Source organism: Panicum hallii, chromosome 1 (assembly GCF_002211085.1).
Source record: "Panicum hallii strain FIL2 chromosome 1, PHallii_v3.1, whole genome shotgun sequence".
Taxonomy (NCBI): Eukaryota; Viridiplantae; Streptophyta; class Magnoliopsida; order Poales; family Poaceae; genus Panicum; species Panicum hallii.
Genome location: NC_038042.1, coordinates 4,407,239 through 4,428,072, shown reverse-complemented (window position 1 = coordinate 4,428,072; position 20,834 = coordinate 4,407,239). Strand labels below are relative to the sequence as shown.

Below are 20,834 nucleotides of genomic sequence, written 5' to 3'. Positions count from 1 at the left end.
TTTTTTTACTCCTCGAACCGTAGCCATCATTTTTTTCTTAAGTAAGCATAGTCTAGCCTATACGTCATGGCGAATATTTTTATTTTTGTTGCTGCAAAGTGTAAGATATATTTTGGCACATCATCATTACTGCATTAAAAGTGTGGTATCTGTCAAAAAACCTATGGTAACTAGGTGTATAAAAATATCTTCTCTTGAAACGGTTAACTGCGGCACATGGCTTTACTAGAATTCTGTCTGTCACCAGCTGGGCAAGTACATCTGTACGTGCCTTGCTAGTTCGATCTCCGTAGAGGCATTATCCTAGCTCACGCTTCTCAGCCTCTGTTTTTCGCTTGGAAAAAACTCTGATGGAGACCTGGATGCGCGGTGGAGGGGCGTTGGTATCGTGCTCTCTTTTCTGCTCGGCCCCCGGCGTTATCCGTTGGTCGACCAGGTGGCCTCCCACTCGCCGACCACGAACTTTTTTTCCACCCTTTTTAAGCTCGCCTGGCGCCTGGCGCCTGCTGACGTGTCCGGGGAACAGATCCGTGCTGTTCCGATGGATCGTTGCTCCGCTCCACGGTATCGGCTCCCAGCGATTTTGTGCCGTTGAAACAGCACGCTCCAGCTGCAGCCTGTGGGCGCGCGTGGGTCGCGAGACTCACCGGAGAGGGGGAGAGGCGGAGAGCTGGGTGTCTCGGTAACTATCCAGATGATACAATGTTCAAAAGGCAAAACAAACTGGACAGGTAACTTTTCATTTTGAAACGAACTAGACAGGTAACTGATGAAGAGGGGAGCCCATTTTCCAGGCTCAGCAATAGCGTACATTGGAACATTGCCGTTCCGAACCACTCTTTTCTTTCGCATCTGTTTTTCCAGCATCAGTATGTGGTAATGTACGTACTCACTTCAAAATTTGGTACAAACAAAGGAGGGCAGTTATTCACAGCTCAAGAATTGACCACCACCACCACCACCGCACACACAAACACAACCTCTACAGCCTACAAACAAAATCGCGTCTCCATCAGACGTGGAAACATTGACACTTGGTTTCGGTCTCCTTTTGTTTTTCTAGTTCATGTGGTATGGGGGAACAGAAGCTCCCTGGAGGTGTTATTGCGTCAGGATACTCATCTGCTGCAGGGCAGACTTCAAGTCATCGGTCGAGTAACCCTCGACACCAATGATGTTGGAGCTGTCGAGTGCGACGACATCCTGCAAGGGGTATCTCCTGACGGTGTGGATCCTGTTTAAAGGGATGTTGAACTCACCCTTCAGGATGATAGTCCTGTGGAGGCCCCCCAGCAGCTCCTCGTAATCTGAATCACCACTTTCACCGACGAGGACTGCGACGTTGGGTACCTCTATCCCCCAACGTATACACAAGTACCTAATGGAGCAAAAGAAAAATTGTCAACACTGGTAACAATATGCTACACACAGTTGCAGACAAAGAGCTTATTGGAGTAATGCACAAAGCTCTCTATTCAGTAAACTTTAGGAACTTTAGGGCACATAAGATAGTGTTGGTAAAATCCATGACAAACTTTAGGGCATATACTATAACTTAAAGATTTAGGCTGGTAAAAGGCAGGACGAAGAAGAATTTATAAATAATATAAATAAATAAAAATGGCAAACCTTAGAGCCTGAGAACGTGATGCGTGAATAGGGACTACGGATAATCTGGTAGCACTGTGGTTATACAATGCATTGCAACGGAGAGATTGGATTCTCATCAACTTCCTCAACTCCTTCAAAGGAGGAAGCTACAATAAGAAAATAGTCATGTCAGAGTGTCAGACGTCATGAAAGGGAAATGTGGTAAAAACTCAAAATGAAAGGATGTGCATGCAAAGTTTCAAGAAAGTAACATATGACTTGAAAATTAATGGGCTTACATGATTGGGATTAACCACTCTAAATGCGAGACAATAGGTTGAAGAGTGTTCTGGATCTTCAAAAATAATTTGCCTCTCTGTTCTTCCCTTTCTTTCTACCACTGAAGTGGCCCACTTCACTAGATACTTCCTGAGGCCTTCTCCTCCCCAACGATACTCGATATGTGACTGGTGATTTTGATCTAATGCAAACGTAATCTTGGAATTGTTTGGTGTTTCACCAGAATATGAAGGATAGTAAATGTTACTCCCACTATTACAGATGAAAGCATCAAAATCAGTGGGAAGCATGCCTGCAGGTACTAGCAATGAATATATCTCTGATATTGTCAGTGAAGTTGACAGCACAAAACCAGTTGAATCCGACATGTTTTGTGTACGTATGACCTCAATAGCATTTCTGATGATCCTGACCAGATCTTCCTTGCTAACAGAGTCCACAGAAATAACAATGATTCGCTTCCTTCTTGAAATAGGTGTATTACTCTGCTCCTCTCTGTCACCAATAGCAGGAGACCTCGGGCCAAGAGTTAATATCCTTGACAGATAATTCTTGCAGTGCTCAGGCCATGAGAATTGGTGAATATTTTTCAGTCCATTCTCTCTGCACCTTGACCAAAGTTGTTTGTCAGAAAGAAGTTTATAGAGTGCATCTGCAATGGCATTCTGATCATGTGGATCAACAAGGAGACCGTTGTTGAGGACCTGCATTAACATCAATAAGAAAACCGATATATTGATGCATTGCGATTAGTTGACATATTTTCCAAAGAAAAAGTGTGTGTACTAATGGAATAATGGAAGGAAACACACCTGATTAATTTCAACAGGTGCTCCATTTTTTGTCGCAATTATAGGCAAACCATTCATAGCAGCCTGCTCATGGATACAGCAAATCGGTTGTTATTAGGATACAGAGACAAGATAATACTGTAATAGCGGCAACAGTAAATTGGAGTCTCAATAGTTCTGACCTCTATCAGGGTAACCCCAAATTGTTCAAAATAAGCTACATTTACAAAAGCTCCCTGCAGAAAGATCAACATATGATCAGCATGCAAGTGTATAGTAAAGGAACACAAGTACTAAGGACACAACAAGTTCAGCTAACGATACTATTAAATAAACCATGGTTTCTAGTTCACAGAATCAAGAATTTGTTCTTGCTTTTTACTTGATTTTTTTATATATGTCTCAAATGTATGACTTTCTATGCTAGAACCAGATAAACAAGTACAAGATAAGAACCTCAAATGATTTGCTCCAGACCAAAGGGAAAAGAGCATACCTTTGTTCTTGCAGCTAAACGATAAATGTCGGGAACTTCTGAGTGCTTATGATGCTTGGGGTATGCCACTTGGCCATACAAGTCATATTCATCAATCAATGTAAGAACTGATGTCAGAACAGCAGCACTCATATTGTGCATCTTAGAAATAGCTTCACGATTGCCCATTATCAATGTCTGCAATATAAAACCACAAGTAAGCACAACAGTAAGATCATTCAACATCCTAAGTGTTGTGGTTATGGTCCTGTAACAAAAAAAAAATATATGGACAACCAATATCAATCTTACAAGATTTGCAAGCTCCCTTAGTGGCCGACATTCACCAAATGCCTTTACAAGTGTTGTAATATTCTTCTCAGGATAAGGACGAGCAACTGCTAGAATCATAGGCTTCCTAGGATTTGTAAAGAAGCGCATTATCTGCGATCAGTTGTAAACATATTTATAGTCAGTGTCTGAAATTTAAAACACAGGTTTGACAGGTCAAAAGAAACCATCAACGTTAACAGTAGAATAAATGCTTCACTGATGACTTAGTGTGTATAGTATGCTGAAGAAAACGCAGTGACCTGAGACCAAATAGGTGGATCCTCAGATGCTGGAGATGGATTCTCTTCTTCACCGTCCATATCAAAATCATGAATGATGTGACCAAATTCAACTCCAGGAGGAATTATCTGCAAAAGCCATGAATAGAAAATACATCATAAGGGAAAATCAAAGCAACGATAGACAATTGGTGCAATTAAATCTTGTGCTAATTGCCTAGAAATAATATACTTGCAATGATCAAAGTTGCTTCAGGAGGGTAGTAGAATGTGTGTACTTACAACCATACGAGGCATAAAACGGCCATAACAATTAGCACCGCGTTTTACTCTTGCTCGAAGCTTTCTTGCAAGTATAACCTCAAAACCATCGTACAAGTTCCACTGCTCTTCTATCTCTTGCCTAGTGCTTGCAATAACGATCTCAGACGCATCAAGAGATAGCTCCTCTGCCTCAATTCGGCACATTATTTTGTATGTCATATTTATTTGTTCCCTTGTTTGACGCCCTTGTTTGAGAAGTCCTTCCAATTTATCTTTCCCAAGAAAATGTCCTGTGAACGCCATAGGAAGGTTAAGTGCTCCAGAAAGTAGAGCAGCAGCGATTCCTGCACTGGCATAATGCCCATGAATCACAGCAGGCCATACTGGATGCCTGAAGCCAATTTCTTCACCTATGGCCTTTGACATCCTCACAATATGGCTGAGTGCACCATCAACAAATTCTTGAATGAAAGGCCATAGCTGTTCTTTAGCCAGATACTTGTCTTTTGGACCAAAAGGTATCCGAATTATATATGCACCGCTATTCTCTCCTCTTTCTTGTTTAGAATTTTTACCGCTTGTTGAAACTAACAATTCCGCAGGTTCACCATAACTACGATCAAAATTTGGTGCTAAGATTTGTCTTGTTAGCAGATCAACCCGATAAACTCCAGGAGATGAACTCAATGCTTTAGCAAGTTCGACCACATATTTGACCTACAAAAATGATGAATTAAATCATTTACTCATCTGACCTTTTACTAGGTGGGAAACATCAGATGATAAAACATAAATGTGATTGTGTTGTGGCTTCCTAGGGTATGTTCATTTGTAATGAAGAAAAGGAGTGTGACCTAGCAAATACTAAAATCAATCACACAAGGTCTGGATGTTTTCAAGCGATAGTGCAAAATACTAGAAATTCTCATACAGGAAGAAAAGTATCCAATAATTATAGTTAGAAGACAACCACAGTATGAAGCCCATTAAGATACATTTTTCAATAAAATATGAGTTGTGAAAAAATAGAAGCCTTTGTAGTTTATTAAGAAATAATCATCCAGTCAAACTTGAGTTGTCAAATATTGGAAGTATGCACAATATACTTGTTCAGGTCAATAAAAGCTGTTATACATATTGACTGAGTGCAGAAAATTTACCTGGCCGCCCGTATCTGAATCCCGGCCAAGCTCCATATTCTCCCCACGGACAAGACCATGTAGACTGCAGTATGAAGCGCAGACTGATTAACGAAGGCTATATGCCAGTGATGAGTTCAAATTGCATATTAGCCATTGTAAAACCGGCTAGCTGCTCATATACCACTAAATCATGAGCAATCCATGTGGGTTTCTGCTAACATGTGACAGTAGAGAAACACCCTTGAAGCATTTGTCACAAATAAATCAGTGCCCCTTCAAACACTAAAAGAATAGAAGAAAATCATTTCTTCCTTGCTCCCTACGGAAAGAGATGTGGGAGAACCTGGTATTGTAAAGGAGTATCATCTATACCTTATCAATACTATGTATAGCTTGTCAATTGAACTTGTCTTTGGTGAGCTCCCTGTTGTGCTGTCACCATACGCAACAGATGGATCACCAGCATCTTCTCCCTTTTCTCCTTCAAACAGATCTTCAGACATATCTGCAGTAGCATCAGCTCGTGTTTTCTCAGTTTCTGGCAGGCGTTTCGACATCCGACAGGCTTCTTCTTTCTCGAACTGCATATCCAAATATGCATATGAAAAACAGAGGACAATTTTAGAAAGAGAAGAACAGACAACTCTAGTATTTAGCCTCTCATGGAAGCATAACAGAAGATCAGGACCTTTGCGGTCTTAGATATAAAAAGAACTATGTGGTACGATTAACACAATGCTGGATACTACAAGTTACCAAAGAGGTATAAAATGTAAAAGCTCAGGAGAAGTGACAAATCGGAGGTAGACTAAGAATACTGTGCCATTGTGCAAAAGTGCTTTGTTATATGACAGGGAACTATAGTCAAAATGGAATGTGATGTGTCCAGAGAACACAATAATAGCCATGGAGAGCTTTGGAATATACAAAAAGGATGCTGGAATGGGATAGGCCGGGTCAGCATGCCCAATTGGCTCAGCTACTCAGCTAGTGGGTAGTGGACATCCATGAAATTCCCTTGTTCCCAGCATCTGTCACAATTGCTTTAGCTTCTGGACAAGGAAAGACATTTACAAACTAACAGTGATTAGTATCATAGAAGTGGCAGCTGAGAAACTGAGGATTTAGAAGTGGGCAAACTGTAACGTCAAAAGCTGTATCAGAAGGCAATGCCGTCTGACAGCAAACTCTTCACAAGTCAATATGGTGCTCCGTTTATGCATCTCATCTTAACTGATCTCGTTGCGTCCAAAAGTCACCTAGCAACATCTGTGCAATTTCTGGCAATAACTAAGAAAAAAAACACTGGTCGATCTAACTCGCTCGAGCTAATCATTAACCTCTAGGCAGAATGGTCGCCACAAACCCCCCATCAAACGTCGAACGATACTTTGAGCTAGCACAGTCCAAGGAGAGAAGCAACCGGAGAAAGAACCGAGCTCACCTCCTTCTTCTTCCTCGCGAGGTTCCAGATCCTCCACGTCATGTTCTCGAGCCGCGTGTTCCTCTCCTGCGGGCTCCGCATCGCGTTCGCCTGGAGACACCGCACGCCCAGATCGGTGACGGAATCAGAGCAACAGCAACAGAAGGTAGGAGGTGGAATTGCGGCGGGCGCATCGGGGACGGACGTACGCGTAGCCATGTCTTGTAGAGGTCGGTCTCGTCGTACCCGGTGATGACCTCCTCGACGAAGTAGCGCGCGGGGGAGAAATGGCCGCGCTCGCGGAGCAGGAGGGAGGGCCGGTCGCCGCCGATGGCCGCCTTTCCGGCGTCGAGGATGGCGTCGAGGTAGCTGTTGATCCAGTTGTCGTTGCCCGCCATCGCCACCGCCGCCGAGGGGATCCCGGCGAGATCGGGGGGACGGAATGGAAGAGTGGAGGCGAGGCGGAGGGAGGAAGAAGGAAGAGGAGGTGGAGAAATAGCCTAGTTAAAAATATATTAAAAGCGTTGGAATTTTTATATATATTGCCAAAAAAAAAGGAAAGGTGCCCTCATAATGGGCTGGATAGGCAACAAGAAAATGGTATGGTGGCATGGTGACATAAATGCTTGTTTAATTCCATTGGGTTAGGCTACTTCAAATTAAGTTTAGTCTTGTATATATATATATATCACCAAAAAATTGTTTGAATTAATATATGCAATTTTCCACTTTGATTTGGTTTTGGGTTGCTCTTATGCTCAATTTTCCACCATTGTCATCGAAAGATGTAGGAGGGACTACTATTTTCGTACACATTCAATCATCGTGTACTCATGCATGTGAGCGGGTTGCGTGCATATTTTTTTATAAGGAGAAGTATGTGTGCGGGTACGTGAATATCTGCGTTCATGTATAACCGCAAGGCTGTTGCATAATGCAATCAAAAAATTAAACAAGAGAAAATGGCGAAATTGCCCCCACGAACACCGCAGCGTAGCTAGAGACCACGCGGCCCAGTGGGCTCCTGGCTGGTGTACTTCCAAGGCCCTCTTTATAAAAAGACTTTTTTTAGGAGGCCTCGTAGGGCCCATGCTGATTAACCCAAATGTTACTTTTTTTTAATTTCAGATCCGAATAACAACAAGATAACAAGCAAAATTTCTAATAAAATAAATGCATTGGTACGTAGTACAGTCGCGTCCAGGCTGCAACGCACACGATCCAGCAAATAGGAGCCATAGTACATGCTCATCCAGCGAATACAAGCCCTAGTACAGCCGGCGCCGCCAACTGGATTCGCCGAGGGAGTCAGCCGTCAGCGCTTTTGTTTTTTTCCTCCTCTTCATCCATAGTCCAAGTGACTGGTGATTGTGATCACTAATCAGGATCTTTTCTGAAAAAGGAGAGCAGGGAAGGGTTTTGCATAAGGAAATCGCACTGGTTTCTTCATCTTCTAGCTGAAAAATTCAGGAAGTTGTTCACCCGTCGTTGCCGCAGATGCTGGTAATTAGCTTTCGAATTGGTGTTCCCTGTGACACTGATCATCAGTTCGTCCACAACTTGACAAGTGTTTGGTTCTTCTGATAAGTATGGGTGGGCTCCGTAACCCTGAACCAAGTGGGTGTCGACTCCTGATTTGCTCCGGCAGGATCGTTATCCTTGGCGCTATTCCCAAATGCCAACTACTCAAAAAGTGAAAAGCACCCCCAAACTAAAAGCAAACAGGTCGATGCATCTGACGAGGACGTGCCAAATCGTTTAGAAAAAGATTTTTTTTGAAAGTTTAGAATAAGATTTGGATTCTACATGTGAATCCTATTTATCTCATTGCTGAACATTGGATGAGTCACATTGTTTGATACACAGGGAGGGATGCGGAGAATCTATTCGTCTTATGATGTTAGCTGGGTTACCTTACCCCTTCGTTGATTCTTCAGAAAAATCTGTGTGTTTAAACAAAAACAAAAGTAGCTCTTTCAAAAATATATGAGAACAAAGATGATTGGTCTAGGAATATGATTAGGTGTTTGAAGACTCTTGGCCAATCGATCTCATCATCAGCGATGACTCATCAGAACATTTCAATTCGTTCGGTACCTAACAAAAGGGAGGCATATTCTTGGACCATGAAACTGACATGGTGTATGGACAAATTCCTTTGCAAATTAAACAGGGCGTCATTGCTCTCCTGACCATGTGTCTAGCTAATGCCAATGGTTGGATACTTAGGATTAACACGCGTGGCACTTTGGTTTTCTGACCACGTGTGAGTATCGCAACGAGTACAGGTCAGGACAGGAGTGCTGTTCTGAACTCTGACAATGAAGACTTTGAAAGAGTCATGGATCGTTATCGTCAGTGAAATCTGAAAAGAACAGAGAAGTTTGTTTTACAACTTCTGTTGTGTTTTCAGCTCGTTTTCTGGCGGATGATTAGTGTTCAGCATTTTCACCTCATGACAGCTGAAACGTGTCCGACTACTCCAAGTGCACATTTCAACTGTTGCAGGTAATTATTATATAATCCATGTTCGTCTGCTTAACCTAGGTGCTAAGTAATGAGATACTTTATATATTCTTTCACATGATAATATATTTTTGGCTCTAGAGTTTTAGGTCAGGTGGTACGTTGCTTGTAAACCAAGTATCAGCTCGTCTAATCCAATGGCAATCGCCTTGTTTGCCTATGCCCTTGTTACTTTAGCAGTAAGCAGAGTTTGACAGGACGGTGAACTAGCCCGAAATCGGCAGAAATATGGACCCTAGCTCCCTACACTTACAGCAGAATGTAACTTTCAAGAACAGCATCCAATCCAAGTCTGAGCCTAGTTCTTTGAACGGTTGCACCTGATTAAAGTTTCAGAACATAAGCACACCGCTTTCCTATGACACTCTAGCTGATGCTCAAATTGATAGCACCCATCTGAACTACTTCTATAAAGTATTTCTTATAAAGTTGGCTCTAGATTAGGTTTAGTCTGCAGCTTATTTTATCTAAAAATCTAGAAACAGATATTTTGTGTTTTAAAAAAATAGATGCATCTAAATTCAAGTTGAAGAGGACTCTTCTCTGGAAGATCAAAGTCAAATAGGGACTACTTAACCTATACGAGCAAAGTTTGCCACCAGTTTTTCCAAAAAAATAAAGTGAAGCACATTGTGGACGGCCTTAGCAACTAGCATATAGCCACAAATACAATGCAAATGGAGCCATATGCACACATGAAAACTACTGCACTAGAGAAGGACAAACCTAAGAATACTGCAGCGCCACCAAACAGTGGTCCATTCCATGGGCGAATTGTATCCTACACTGCACTGCACAGCAACCATGCCTCACCGCGATCCGTAACCATAGGAACTTGTGTCCTGCAACTGCCTGAACGAGATAAGAGCACCAATAGCAGCATGGAAACGGTGAAGCAGGGACAAAGCATCTATCTGTATCAGAGCCAGATCACACCTTGGAGTCTGAAAACGATAAGCTCCATCGAGAGGATCACACGCACGGAGGTAGGATATGCGTGTAGATGCTCAGTATGATTGCACCTTGTGCATTCCTACTAGTAGCATGCTGTAGGATTTCCAAAATTATTGTGGCCCGGATGAACTTTGTGATCTGAAACTGTTTCGTCCCCTCTTATCCACATTGTATGGCAATGGTGTTTTTTTCGCAAACCATTTTTCTCCTCCCCTGAAAAAAATATCTTTCTTTCACTTTGAAAATTGGCAGAATGAACACTATCTGTCATGTATGATCAAGAAACACGAATATTCAGTGTTCTTGTTCTTGTTGGTCCGAACAAAGATACGGTGTTCTTCGTTAGCGTTCCATGCAAGCTACCGGGCCATACGGATGGAATTTGCGCATTTTAAAAAAGGTTGATCTCGCCGGAATATATACCTTTTAATGTTGGAATATGTTCTTGGCAAGATGAGAATATATGTGCAAAAGAGAAGCCCACTGGGTTGTCCATACGAGAGCTAGGTATGTGACAGGAGAAAAAGGAAAACAAATTAAAAGCGTGGCCAAGGCAGATATGCTGTGCACTGGCATTTCACAGCATAAAAAGTGCAGTTGATGAGTTTGTTGCGAAATCGCCTTCGGAGGTTTATGTGATATGAAAACCGTTAAAGTGACATATTCTCTTGAGTAACCGCTAGGTCGAATCGACTATTTTTTTTGTGGCTTACACAGGCATGACAGTAACCTCAAAATTAAATTGGTTAAATGGAAGTTGCCTGGTAACAGATTGGTGGTTTCAGCAAAGATTGTTGTGCTTGGATTGCCAACATGTAATTTTGTTAATTTGGTCATAGGATTAATTAATTTACAAGATCATGTCACCTTCACCCTATTTTAAAGGGGAAAGTTTTCACTATGGGGGTCGCGTTCACCTACCACTGCACCTAACGAAGAAAATAATAGAGTGCAGTAAGTTTGTCTTTGATAAAATGATCAAAGCATCTCTAGCCTGTATGTTATGACTGCATACACCTATTGGAATTTAGAAACAGACAAATATCATGGGCCAATTTGGACTAGTAGGTCTGTATTTTTTTCAGAACCTTGGGAAATTGATCTGGCTATCTATTGTTTCCAACCTACGAGCTGATGTGGAAATGATATACATGTCAAATTTTGTCAACAAAGGAATGCAGTGTTTAAACTCACGAACCAAATGCTGAAGATTTGGATCTGGGCTTCTGTTTTCCACCAAAGGAATGAGAGCGTCACCTTTCAAAATGAAAGATAAAAACGCTTATTCTTTTCAAGAACTGAAACTAACATGATGCTTGTGAATTGAAGCACAAAGAGAAAAGGGTGAGAAGTACAACAACTCCGATAATGCTTAGTGGTATAGGACTGATGCAACCCTAAGTCCCTAAACCTTAGTGCCTCACACGGTCGCAACCGAATAACGTGAATCAAAACCGGAACAAACATGACGCTTGTGAGAGCCAAAAGGAAAGCCAGTAGCACCGGTACTTAGTAACTTCCCCAAGTTCCAACTAAGTATCCTGCTAGATGGTACCTTTGATTCTGTTTAAAACATGCTCACGTGAGCCACTGATTATTGGAACTAGAGTGACCGGCAATTTGCAAAAGTGATGCTGACTTATACCAGCGCCATCTACGTTCCTAATGTCCCTCCCTTTTTGTTACTAATTTCAATGTGACATCACGAATTGATCCTTGGCCTGGGCGATTGCGAGACCTCACGCCATTTCATTACTACGGCACGTGCTTCGTTGCAGCTGGGCTTTTTTTTCCTTTAAATTGCTTACAACAAACCCATGCTTTCTTTTTTTTTGTGAAACAAAAATAACCCCCGCCCTCCAAAGAAAAAAGACTATAGGTTTTGATCCGCCACTGCCCACTAGTTGATTGATTGATGTAAAAAAACAAACAAACTAGTTAATTGACCAATTGATCATGGTCACGCACTCAGGTGGCAGGGTTCGTGTGGCAGGAGCTGGAACGGCAAGGGCGAAAGTGCAGTAGCTTAGTCATCTTAGGTGCTGAGTACGAGAAAGTGCTGAGTTCGATTTCTTGTAGGAGCAAAATTTTTAAAATTTAACAGTATTGTACTTTTAGCGGTGAAAGAATTTTGGTGATGTCTACAGGGAGAGAGAGTTAATAGACGTAACTATAAAATGTAAAAAATTCTTCGCAACGATTAAATCTGTCGGAACTTCCGATAACTTCCGACACTGGACCGGAACTTCCGACGAAAGAAAAGTTCTTATACGAAATTCAAAATTAAACTTGAAACTGCAGAACCTGGCTGAATCAAAAGTTGCGCAATGATATTAGGAGACTTCTGCAGGTGATCTTTGCAAGCACAACAACTCGATTACATAGATCGGCACAAAACAATTCTAGATCAACAAGAACTAAATAAATGCAATAAGTACAAGATATAAGAGATTTGTTCCCGAGGTTCCCTCCCACTAAGAAAGCTACGTCTCCATTGAGGAACTCACAAAGAGCCAGGCCTTTCACTAACCCTTTACCTCACTCAATCAACCACAAAGGAGAATTGAGTCACTTGCTATGAAATCCATAAAGGATAGGATAATACAAACTTCCGGGGGCACATACACATGAGAGGACACTCCACGGGCGACACCATATCGTCTAGAAGTAAGCTTCAAGAGTAATAAACGTGAATCGAAAGATGAAGATGCTTCAAGTACTCTTGAGATGAACTTAGCTGCCCTCTCACTTAAATGGTTGAGTCTCACACCTCAATCTTGCTCTCACCCAAGCTCTAGCTCAAATCAACTAAAGTATTATCTCAAGGAGGGATCGGGGAGGAGTAGTAAATACTCTTGGAGATGTTTGTCTTGGGTTAGGTCAGCAGCAAATAAAGGAAAGGTTGAGGGGGTATAAATACCTGAGCCCTAAAAGCTAGCCGTTAGTGCACTGCTTAAGTGATAGTCGGAACTTCCAACACGGGATCGTATACTTCCGACCTATCTAAAATTAGCTAGCCGAGAACTTCCTGTCGGAAGTTACTAAGAATTTCTGATAGGTGTCAGAACTTCCGACCTCTGGTCGGAACTTCCGACACACACTGAAACAGTCAGAAAACTAGGTGCACGATTCTGTGTCTCTCTTTGAGGGTTAGCATCTCAAATAAGCACTTTGACACTTTCATGCTATCCATTCGCATCCCTCTTAATAGTACGGTATTTTCTATACTCAAATTCAAAATAGAAAGTAATAAAAGATCTTCTTTTAAGCTCAACACCATACTTTAAGCAAATTTGGCATCTTTTCTTGCTCTTTTTCATTTCATTAAATTTTAACCTATCCATAACTCGATAAACTCCTTAGCTCCTTAATTGTGTATGTCATCAACACCAAAACCCACTTAGGGGGGCCAAATACACTTTCAAGTAGTAGGCGATGTTCCCGTCGACAGCGAGGCGCCTGTGGTGACTTTGTCAATCTCGAGAATTTGCTGGCTCAATCTTTGAAGATGCTCATATGGGTAGGGTTTGCGTATGTGCGTTCATAGGGGTGAGTGTGCATATGTTGTGAGTATCTGAGTTGTACTGTGTAATTTATTATATTAATAAGAGAGTGTCAAAAGAAACAATCACGTTCGCCGAGAGGGTCTAGAAACTCCACGTTAATCTAAAAAAGAGAAGGATTTAGACCGTTGGATTTTATGAAGACGTGTCGGTGCTTCGTTCACCGGCTAGTAAATTTAGCGCCGCGCTTCTCCGTGGCTCCGTGGCTAACAATCGAATGCAAGGATTTAGGCTAGTTCGGGTAATCGCCCTACCTCCAGTATGGGTGGTGTTCTTCGTATTCCTCACATTTGAGTGCTGGGTGCTTACAACGGGGCGCTTGCAAGCAGTGTGCGTGTGTTTTCTCGTGTCGTCTCTTATAGAGAAGGCTCAGCTCCGCCTTATATACGTGGTGATATGGGTTACATTGCTGAGAGAGGGAGGGTGTCCCGAACCCCAAGGTCGACGCACTTAGAGCGAGGTCGGCTGGTCTACACCTGTCCGTCTAGGGGCTCCTTCGGTGGAACGTGCTCTGCCGCGTCCCGTATCGTGACCTGTCCGCCTAGATCGCAACGCCGCCTGACATGTTCTTGGGTCCGCCCGCCCCTCCCCGCGGCAGGGAATGGCGCCATCATACTTGCGGCACGCCTCTGTCCTAATGCACCGGGGCGGACCTCCTGCTTGGTTGGCACACCTGGCCTCCCTCACCGGGCTCGGGAGGTCGGGCACCCTGCTCCTCTTCTCGCCGCGTGGTCCACGGTGGGGCCTGCTAGCGCGGCGCCCCCCTCCCTATACCTGATGGCGGAGGGTGACCCGATACAGGCTATTCTGTCGCCCTGTGGAGGGAGCGTGGCCCCCGTGAGGGCTGATCACAGCGTCATGATGACCCGGTTGACCGGGGGCACCCTTTGTTCCTCCAGTTTGTCGGTGGTGCCCTGGCCCCGGCTATCGGGTGGGGGGCGTGCATGCACGTCTTGTCATGGCTGGTGCATTTAATGCCGCCCCGCGCCTTCCCCAGGTCGCCTTGGCCCTAAGGTCCGATTCTGGGGCTGCTTGGTCCCCCAACCTCTTCCGTTCGTGTCATGGGTCGGGAGGCCACCATGTGTCCCGAACCTGGCCTGCTGCTGGGCCGCCAGATCCGCCTCGCCATCTGGCCCGACCTGACCGGGCCAAGCCATCTGGTTGAGATGGGCTGACCCGCATTTTGATCCCTAAGAACCATATTTAGGGGTACCCATGGTATTTAACCCCGTCACTGACGGTCTAGACTAATCTAAGAAATCCATTTCAAATACGACTACTAAATATATCTAAATCTGGAATAAAGAAAGAACCTAAAGCTGATTTCAATACGGATTGGAACCGATCACTGATACATGCCATATATATTCAGGTATTAGTTACCGTATGTCACGAAGAACTAATTTGGCAAGCACATATACTCAAAAGCTTGCCAAGTACACTGTCCCGTAGTAACACATGTCCACATATAATTTGCTATAAGCCACTATTGCTTTCGCGCAGATGCATTGCAGTCTTCCCACAACCGTAACGTTTATTCACCTCATCTACTCAAATCGAGTTATCATGTAGGTCCACGACAATAAATGGTGTAATTTTTTTCACCAATTAACATGAGAATTTCGAGTACATTAGAATGAACGTGATGATATTTTTAATTTGCAAGTATTAATCTTTGCGGGCACTGCTTTGTGGGGAAAAGAAAGCGTTGCTCTCCTCCATGTTGAAGGCGTTCATTCTCATGGATTAGAAATTGCTATGTTGATTTGTGGGGAAAAGAAAGATCTACAGTGTTTTCATTTATCATAGGTCCACGTTAGAATGATCTCTTAATCACATCAACAGTCAACACTAGAGACTTCCTAAGCTATGCGGTCAAATGTTTACATTAAAAAGAAGGAAAGAAAACCAAACGATCAATGTTGTTATATAGATTTGTTTGTAGACTAAGTTATTAGAAAATTAACACCCAGCAGTTTCCTTGAAAGAAACCCGCATGTATTAACCATTTTGAGCATATAAACTACCATGTCAGTCACTGAAAAAATAGAGATTTCTCAACTATTAATTCTAGTGGGATCATATCATAACCATAGGCGGAGGGTCCAATGTGGCCCGGTATTGCTTGTGCAATACCTTGGCCCAGCCCAAGAAGGGTAGCAGGGCTTAAAAAAAATTTACCCGCTCGACTCGCCCGTCCGCCCGCACGCCCTGTCGCCCGCACGAACGCGACTCGCCCCATCTCCCGCACGCCGCCAGTGCTGGCCGCCTTCCCCGCCTCCCCTACCTCCCCAGTTCCCAGATCCGGAGACCGGAGATCCCCCGTTCCAGGCTGGCCGGCTGGCCGGATCCCCACCTCCCGGCAGACCAGCTCGCCTAGACCTGGTGGCCTGGTCGCCGCCTCCCCACCCCAAGCCCAAGGCCGCCATCCGACTCCGCCACCTCCTGGAGCTCCACGCCGGCTCTGCGGTCTGCCGGTCTGCCCGAGTGCCCGACCATGTCCGGAAACAACCAGAACCAGGGGAGGGGGAGGGGGAGGGGGAGGGGGAGAAGAATTGGCCAAAGAGGTATGTTTGCCATTTGCCAGCAATTGTTGATTCCATTCCATGAGTTTGATTTCGGATTTGCTGTAATGTCTAATACATATTGTTGTTTGATTACAGGGATTTACAGCTATTTTACTTGCAGTGGTCAAGGTGGACCAAGCACCCATGCTAGTGGACCAAGCACTCATGGTAGTGGTGTTTATCATGAACATGAAGAAGTGGAAGAAAACATTGCTCCTCCACTTGCACAAGTTGAAGAGGATGTACATGTTGATGTTGAAGAGGATAATGTCGAAAAAAATGCACATGATCAAGGCAATGATGAAGAAATTAATGGTGAAGAAGTGGAAGGTATAACTGAATTCAACCCGGATCACATTATTTCTGATCCGGGACTTCGTATTCCGATTGATCGTTTTGCTCCTAATATTAGAGATGAAGTTAGAAGGGCTTTCATAGCTAAAGGTCCGACTCAACCAATTGGTCATATATTTCCACAGATGATAAGAGGAGTTTTCAAAAATATTAGTTTAGGAATCATAGTTGGTTGGAATATAGTTTGGAGAAGAATAAGGCTTATTGCTTTTATTGTTACCTTTTCAAACATGATCGGATGGAGGAGAAGTTTTGTCATGATGCATTTACAAAAGTTGGCTTCTCACAGTGGAGGAATGTGTACACGGTATTTCCAAAACATGTTGTGGGCCTAATAGCATACACAATGTTGCAACAACAACATTCCATGATTTTCGTAACCAAAGGTCAAGTGTAAGTCATAGAATGTCAAGTTACAGTCAAGATGCATTGGTCAAATATGAGACCCGGTTGGAAGCTTCCTTAAGTATTGTAAATTATCTTGCATTGCAAGGTGAACCATTTCGGGGGCATGATGAGACTAGCACTTCCTTAAATAAGGGTAATTTTTTAGAATTTCTTGATTGGTACAAACAAAGAAATGAGGGGATTAGAAAAGCTTTTGATGAGTTGTGTCCGAAAAATGCCAAAATGACTTCTGGAACGATTCAAAAAGAACTTGCAAACTGTTATGCTGAAACAGTCACACAGGCAATAAAAGAAGAAATGGGGGATTGTCTGTTCTCCGTTCTTATTGATGAATCCCGTGATATATCAGTCAAAGAACAAATGGCTATAGTTGTGAGATTTGTCAACAAAAAATGAGAAGTAATAGAAAGATTTTTAGTTATCAAGCATGTGAAGGACACAACATCAGATTCATTGAAGAAAGCATTAGTTGAGATGTTAAGTGATCATGGATTAGTTGTTGCAAAACTTCGAGGGCAGGGGTATGATGGTGCTTCTAATATGAGAGGTGAATTTAATGGTCTTCAAAAATTAATTCGAGATAAGAACCCATATGCTTTCTATATCCATTGCTTTGCTCATCAATTGCAATTGGTAGTTGTTGCTGTCTTAAAATGTTGCTCATTCCTTGCGGATTTCTTTGAGTATGTAACATTGATTGTGAGTAGCACTAGTGCTTCTTGCAAAAGGAAGGATTTATTGTTGCATAAGCATCGCTTGAATCTCTTATCTAAGTTGGAGAGTGGAGAAATTTCATCAGGGAGAGGCAAACAACAAGCAACAACATTGTCAAGACCCGAAGATACAAGATGGGGATCTCATTATAAGACTTTGCTTCGTATTGAATCAATGTGGGATTCAGCATCAAGATGAGCGCAATCCATCTGGTGCAGGTGGCTTTGTTGGAAAAATGGAGTGTTTCAGCTTTGTGTTTATGATGAAGATGATGTTGCAAATCCTCCGTATCACAAATGAGCTCTCTCTTCTCTTGCAGAGGAAGGATCAAAATGTTGTCCAAGCTATGTCGTTGGTTGTGGATGTGAGAACACGTTTGATTAATTTGAGAAGTGAGGGTTGGGAGCCATTGTTGGAAGAAACCAAAGCATTTTGCCTTGCAAATGATATCCCAATACCAAATATGTGTGATACTGTGCCACGGTTTGGCCGATCAAGGAAAGGTGGGAGAAATAATATCACTCAAGAACATTTTTATCGTGTGGATACCTTCTATTCTGCTATAGATTCTATCACCACAGAGTTTGATCATCGCTTTAATGAGCTATCTTCAGAGTTGCTTGTGTGTTTTGCTTGCCTTGATCCAAGAAATTCATTCTCTAAGTTTGATGTGGAGAAGTTTGCTCGGATTGCCGATATCTATCATGAGGATTTCTCTTTTGATCACCGCAAGACTATAAAAGATCAACTAAGAACTTTCATTATTCATGTGCGAAGAGTTGAAGAATTCAAGGCTTGTTATGATTTTGCGAGTCTATCAAAAATAATGGTTCAACTTGAGAGACATATTGTGTTTCCATTGGTCTATCGTCTTATTGAGTTGGCATTGTTGTTACCAGTGGCAACCGCAACGGTTGAAAGAGCCTTCTCGGCTATGAAAACTATTAAGACAGAATTGCGCAGCAAGATGACTGATGGATGGTTGAATGACTTGATGGTGTGCTACATAGAAAGAGAAATATACAAAGGACTTGATCTTCAACAAATTAAAAAGGCATTTCAAAATAAGAAAACTAGACAAATGCAATTGCCTAGGTCTCCTGGACCTAGAGGTAACTAGAGGTATTTTTTTTATTCCACAAGTTTAACATTTTTTTATAGATTTCACTAGACAAATGCAATTGCCTAACTCATATTTATTTATTTTTTCAGATTTAAGAGCTATGTAGCCTAATGTAAATGGATAATGATCACGATGACCTCTTTATAAGGTATTTTCCGCTTTCATTGTACATTTTTTTTTATATTAGTTGGTCTAGATTGTGTTGTAAATTTTGTCCTCTTCGCGTTAGCAATACCTTAATTTCGTCGCGTCCTCCGCCACTGATCATAACGGCTTATATTATTTAATATTAAGTAAAGTACAAGAGGACAAGTCTAATTTAAAACAAATCTTAGCCTTATATCAAATACAAATATAGCCTTAAGCGGAAGGAAAAGTTAGAGATGAGAGCTTAATACAATGCTGAGAAAAAGAGAGCAAAATAACGATGCAAGAAGACGATGTGGCAAAGACGTGGAATGACTGGATAAGGAGCAATATGAGACCTCAACCAACAAGGAATGACGATCTAAGATCTGTCACAATGGTGGCCATGTTGCATAGCCGCATGTGGCATACATGCTTGCTAGAAAAGGCTAAATAAACAAGTTGGGCATGATATTAGCACGATGTCCAGCACATTGGTGCTCCAACGATGGAAAGATAGTGCAACTGAAAGCACCCATTTATCAAGTGCAGTTGATTGATCAAGATGCCACCTTTCGTGAGCCGCAAGTGTTTTTGGAACACAAAATCAAGATGATGAAAATACTTCACGTGTTTGAATGATGCTCAAGGAGAAACGATCGGTATAAAAAATAAAACTCACCAGTGATTGAATTCCAATATTGTATCAGCAAAGTTGCAAACAATGCGTCCAAGGACAACACTCCAACAACTATTATTATCTTAAGAGTGCAATGTATAAGCGCTAGATAGAATCGGTAGGGTGTGAAAAGCCAAAGGAGTTGATGAGTTCCATTATGCCATGAATTGCCATCATGACGGCGGCTCAGAAAGATCTGCTGAACAAGTGTGAGAAATGGGAAGGTACAGATGAAGCACCTGATGGAAGATAAAATGGCTTCACAACTTTAGGTGGATATACGAGGCAATTGTGAGTGGTGGTGAGATTGAAAAAGATCAGAAGAGAGAGAAATAGATAGATGAATAAATTTTTCCAGAAGGAAGACGATGACACTACAATGAGACTGGGGTGGGTCTCGACGGTATATCCCATATTATTTTCCAAATAATTTTATAATTAAGAAATTTTCATAAAACATATATGAATATTAAATGGATTAAAAATATACAAAATTAACTATAATTGCAATCCACGTGGGTCTAAGAAAACAATGGAATTAAGAAAAATTAGCCGTTTATTTTTCATAGACTTCGAAATATAAAGTAACTAAATAATAGTCTATATCAACTACATATAAATAAATACAAAAAACTAATTAGTAAAAAGTTAAATTTATCTTGAATAAAGAATTCAAATAATTGAACAAATATAGCCGTGCTATATGCATGGTCGCTACACTTGGAAAGTGCAGTAATAACAAGTATATGAAGATTAGGGGCACAATAGTATCGCCGCCTAAAATAATTAATTGACTAATTTTTATATTAAAGAATAGTGGGCTGTCCGGTCCGAACCCGAGCTCTCCTCAAGTTTGGGCTCGAATTTGCAGGCCCGATATAGTTAATTTTCGGTCTAAAATATGTCGAGTTTTTTATGAGTCCTAAACAAGCCCGGCTCTACCCGCAAAATAATTAGGTCTATTTATTATGCACGTTCATCCATAGCAAGCTAAAATATAATTAAAAATTTGTCTTTGATGACCAGACGCAAAATAATTAGGTCTATTTATTATGCACGTTCATCCATAGCAAGCTAAAATATAATTAAAAATTTGTCTTTGATGACCAGAGCATAGCAGGAAAAATCTACTTGGGAGCAAAATAAGAGAGAGAGAAAGAGAGAGGGAGAGGGAGAAAGAAGGATATACGGTACTAAGAGAGAGGATGAGCATAAATGAAAAGGTTATTTAGCCTAGCGCAATAGTAAAGGTGTAGAAGATGT

At 42.0% G+C, this 20,834-nt stretch overlaps 1 protein-coding gene across 1 annotated transcript; it reads right to left on the bottom strand.

The window, feature by feature from the left end:
- Positions 1-763: 763 nt before the first annotated feature.
- On the bottom strand, positions 764-7,050 carry LOC112873537 (probable sucrose-phosphate synthase 2). The gene is made up of 13 exons (XM_025936531.1): positions 6,767-7,050; positions 6,579-6,668; positions 5,507-5,715; positions 5,153-5,216; positions 4,011-4,709; positions 3,750-3,857; positions 3,469-3,600; positions 3,178-3,354; positions 2,864-2,917; positions 2,703-2,765; positions 1,890-2,594; positions 1,630-1,757; positions 764-1,378 (listed from the first exon to the last, which is right to left on the bottom strand). Exons 1-13 carry the CDS (start codon positions 6,953-6,955, stop codon positions 1,102-1,104), a joined length of 2,895 nt encoding a protein of 964 aa, XP_025792316.1. The 5' UTR covers positions 6,956-7,050; the 3' UTR covers positions 764-1,101.
- Positions 7,051-20,834: the final 13,784 nt, after the last annotated feature.

What these genes read in the sequence shown, in the direction of transcription:
- LOC112873537 (XM_025936531.1), bottom strand. Translation starts at nt 6,955, where the DNA reads ATGGCGGGCAACGACAACTGGATCAACAGCTACCTCGACGCCATCCTC. An exon ending in TTGGGGTTACCCTGATAGAG is followed by an intron (nt 2,766 to 2,863) that starts GTCAGAACTATT and finishes ATCCATGAGCAG; the next exon opens with GCTGCTATGAATGGTTTGCC. An exon ending in GAGTGGTTAATCCCAATCAT is followed by an intron (nt 1,758 to 1,889) that starts GTAAGCCCATTA and finishes TTCTTATTGTAG; the next exon opens with CTTCCTCCTTTGAAGGAGTT.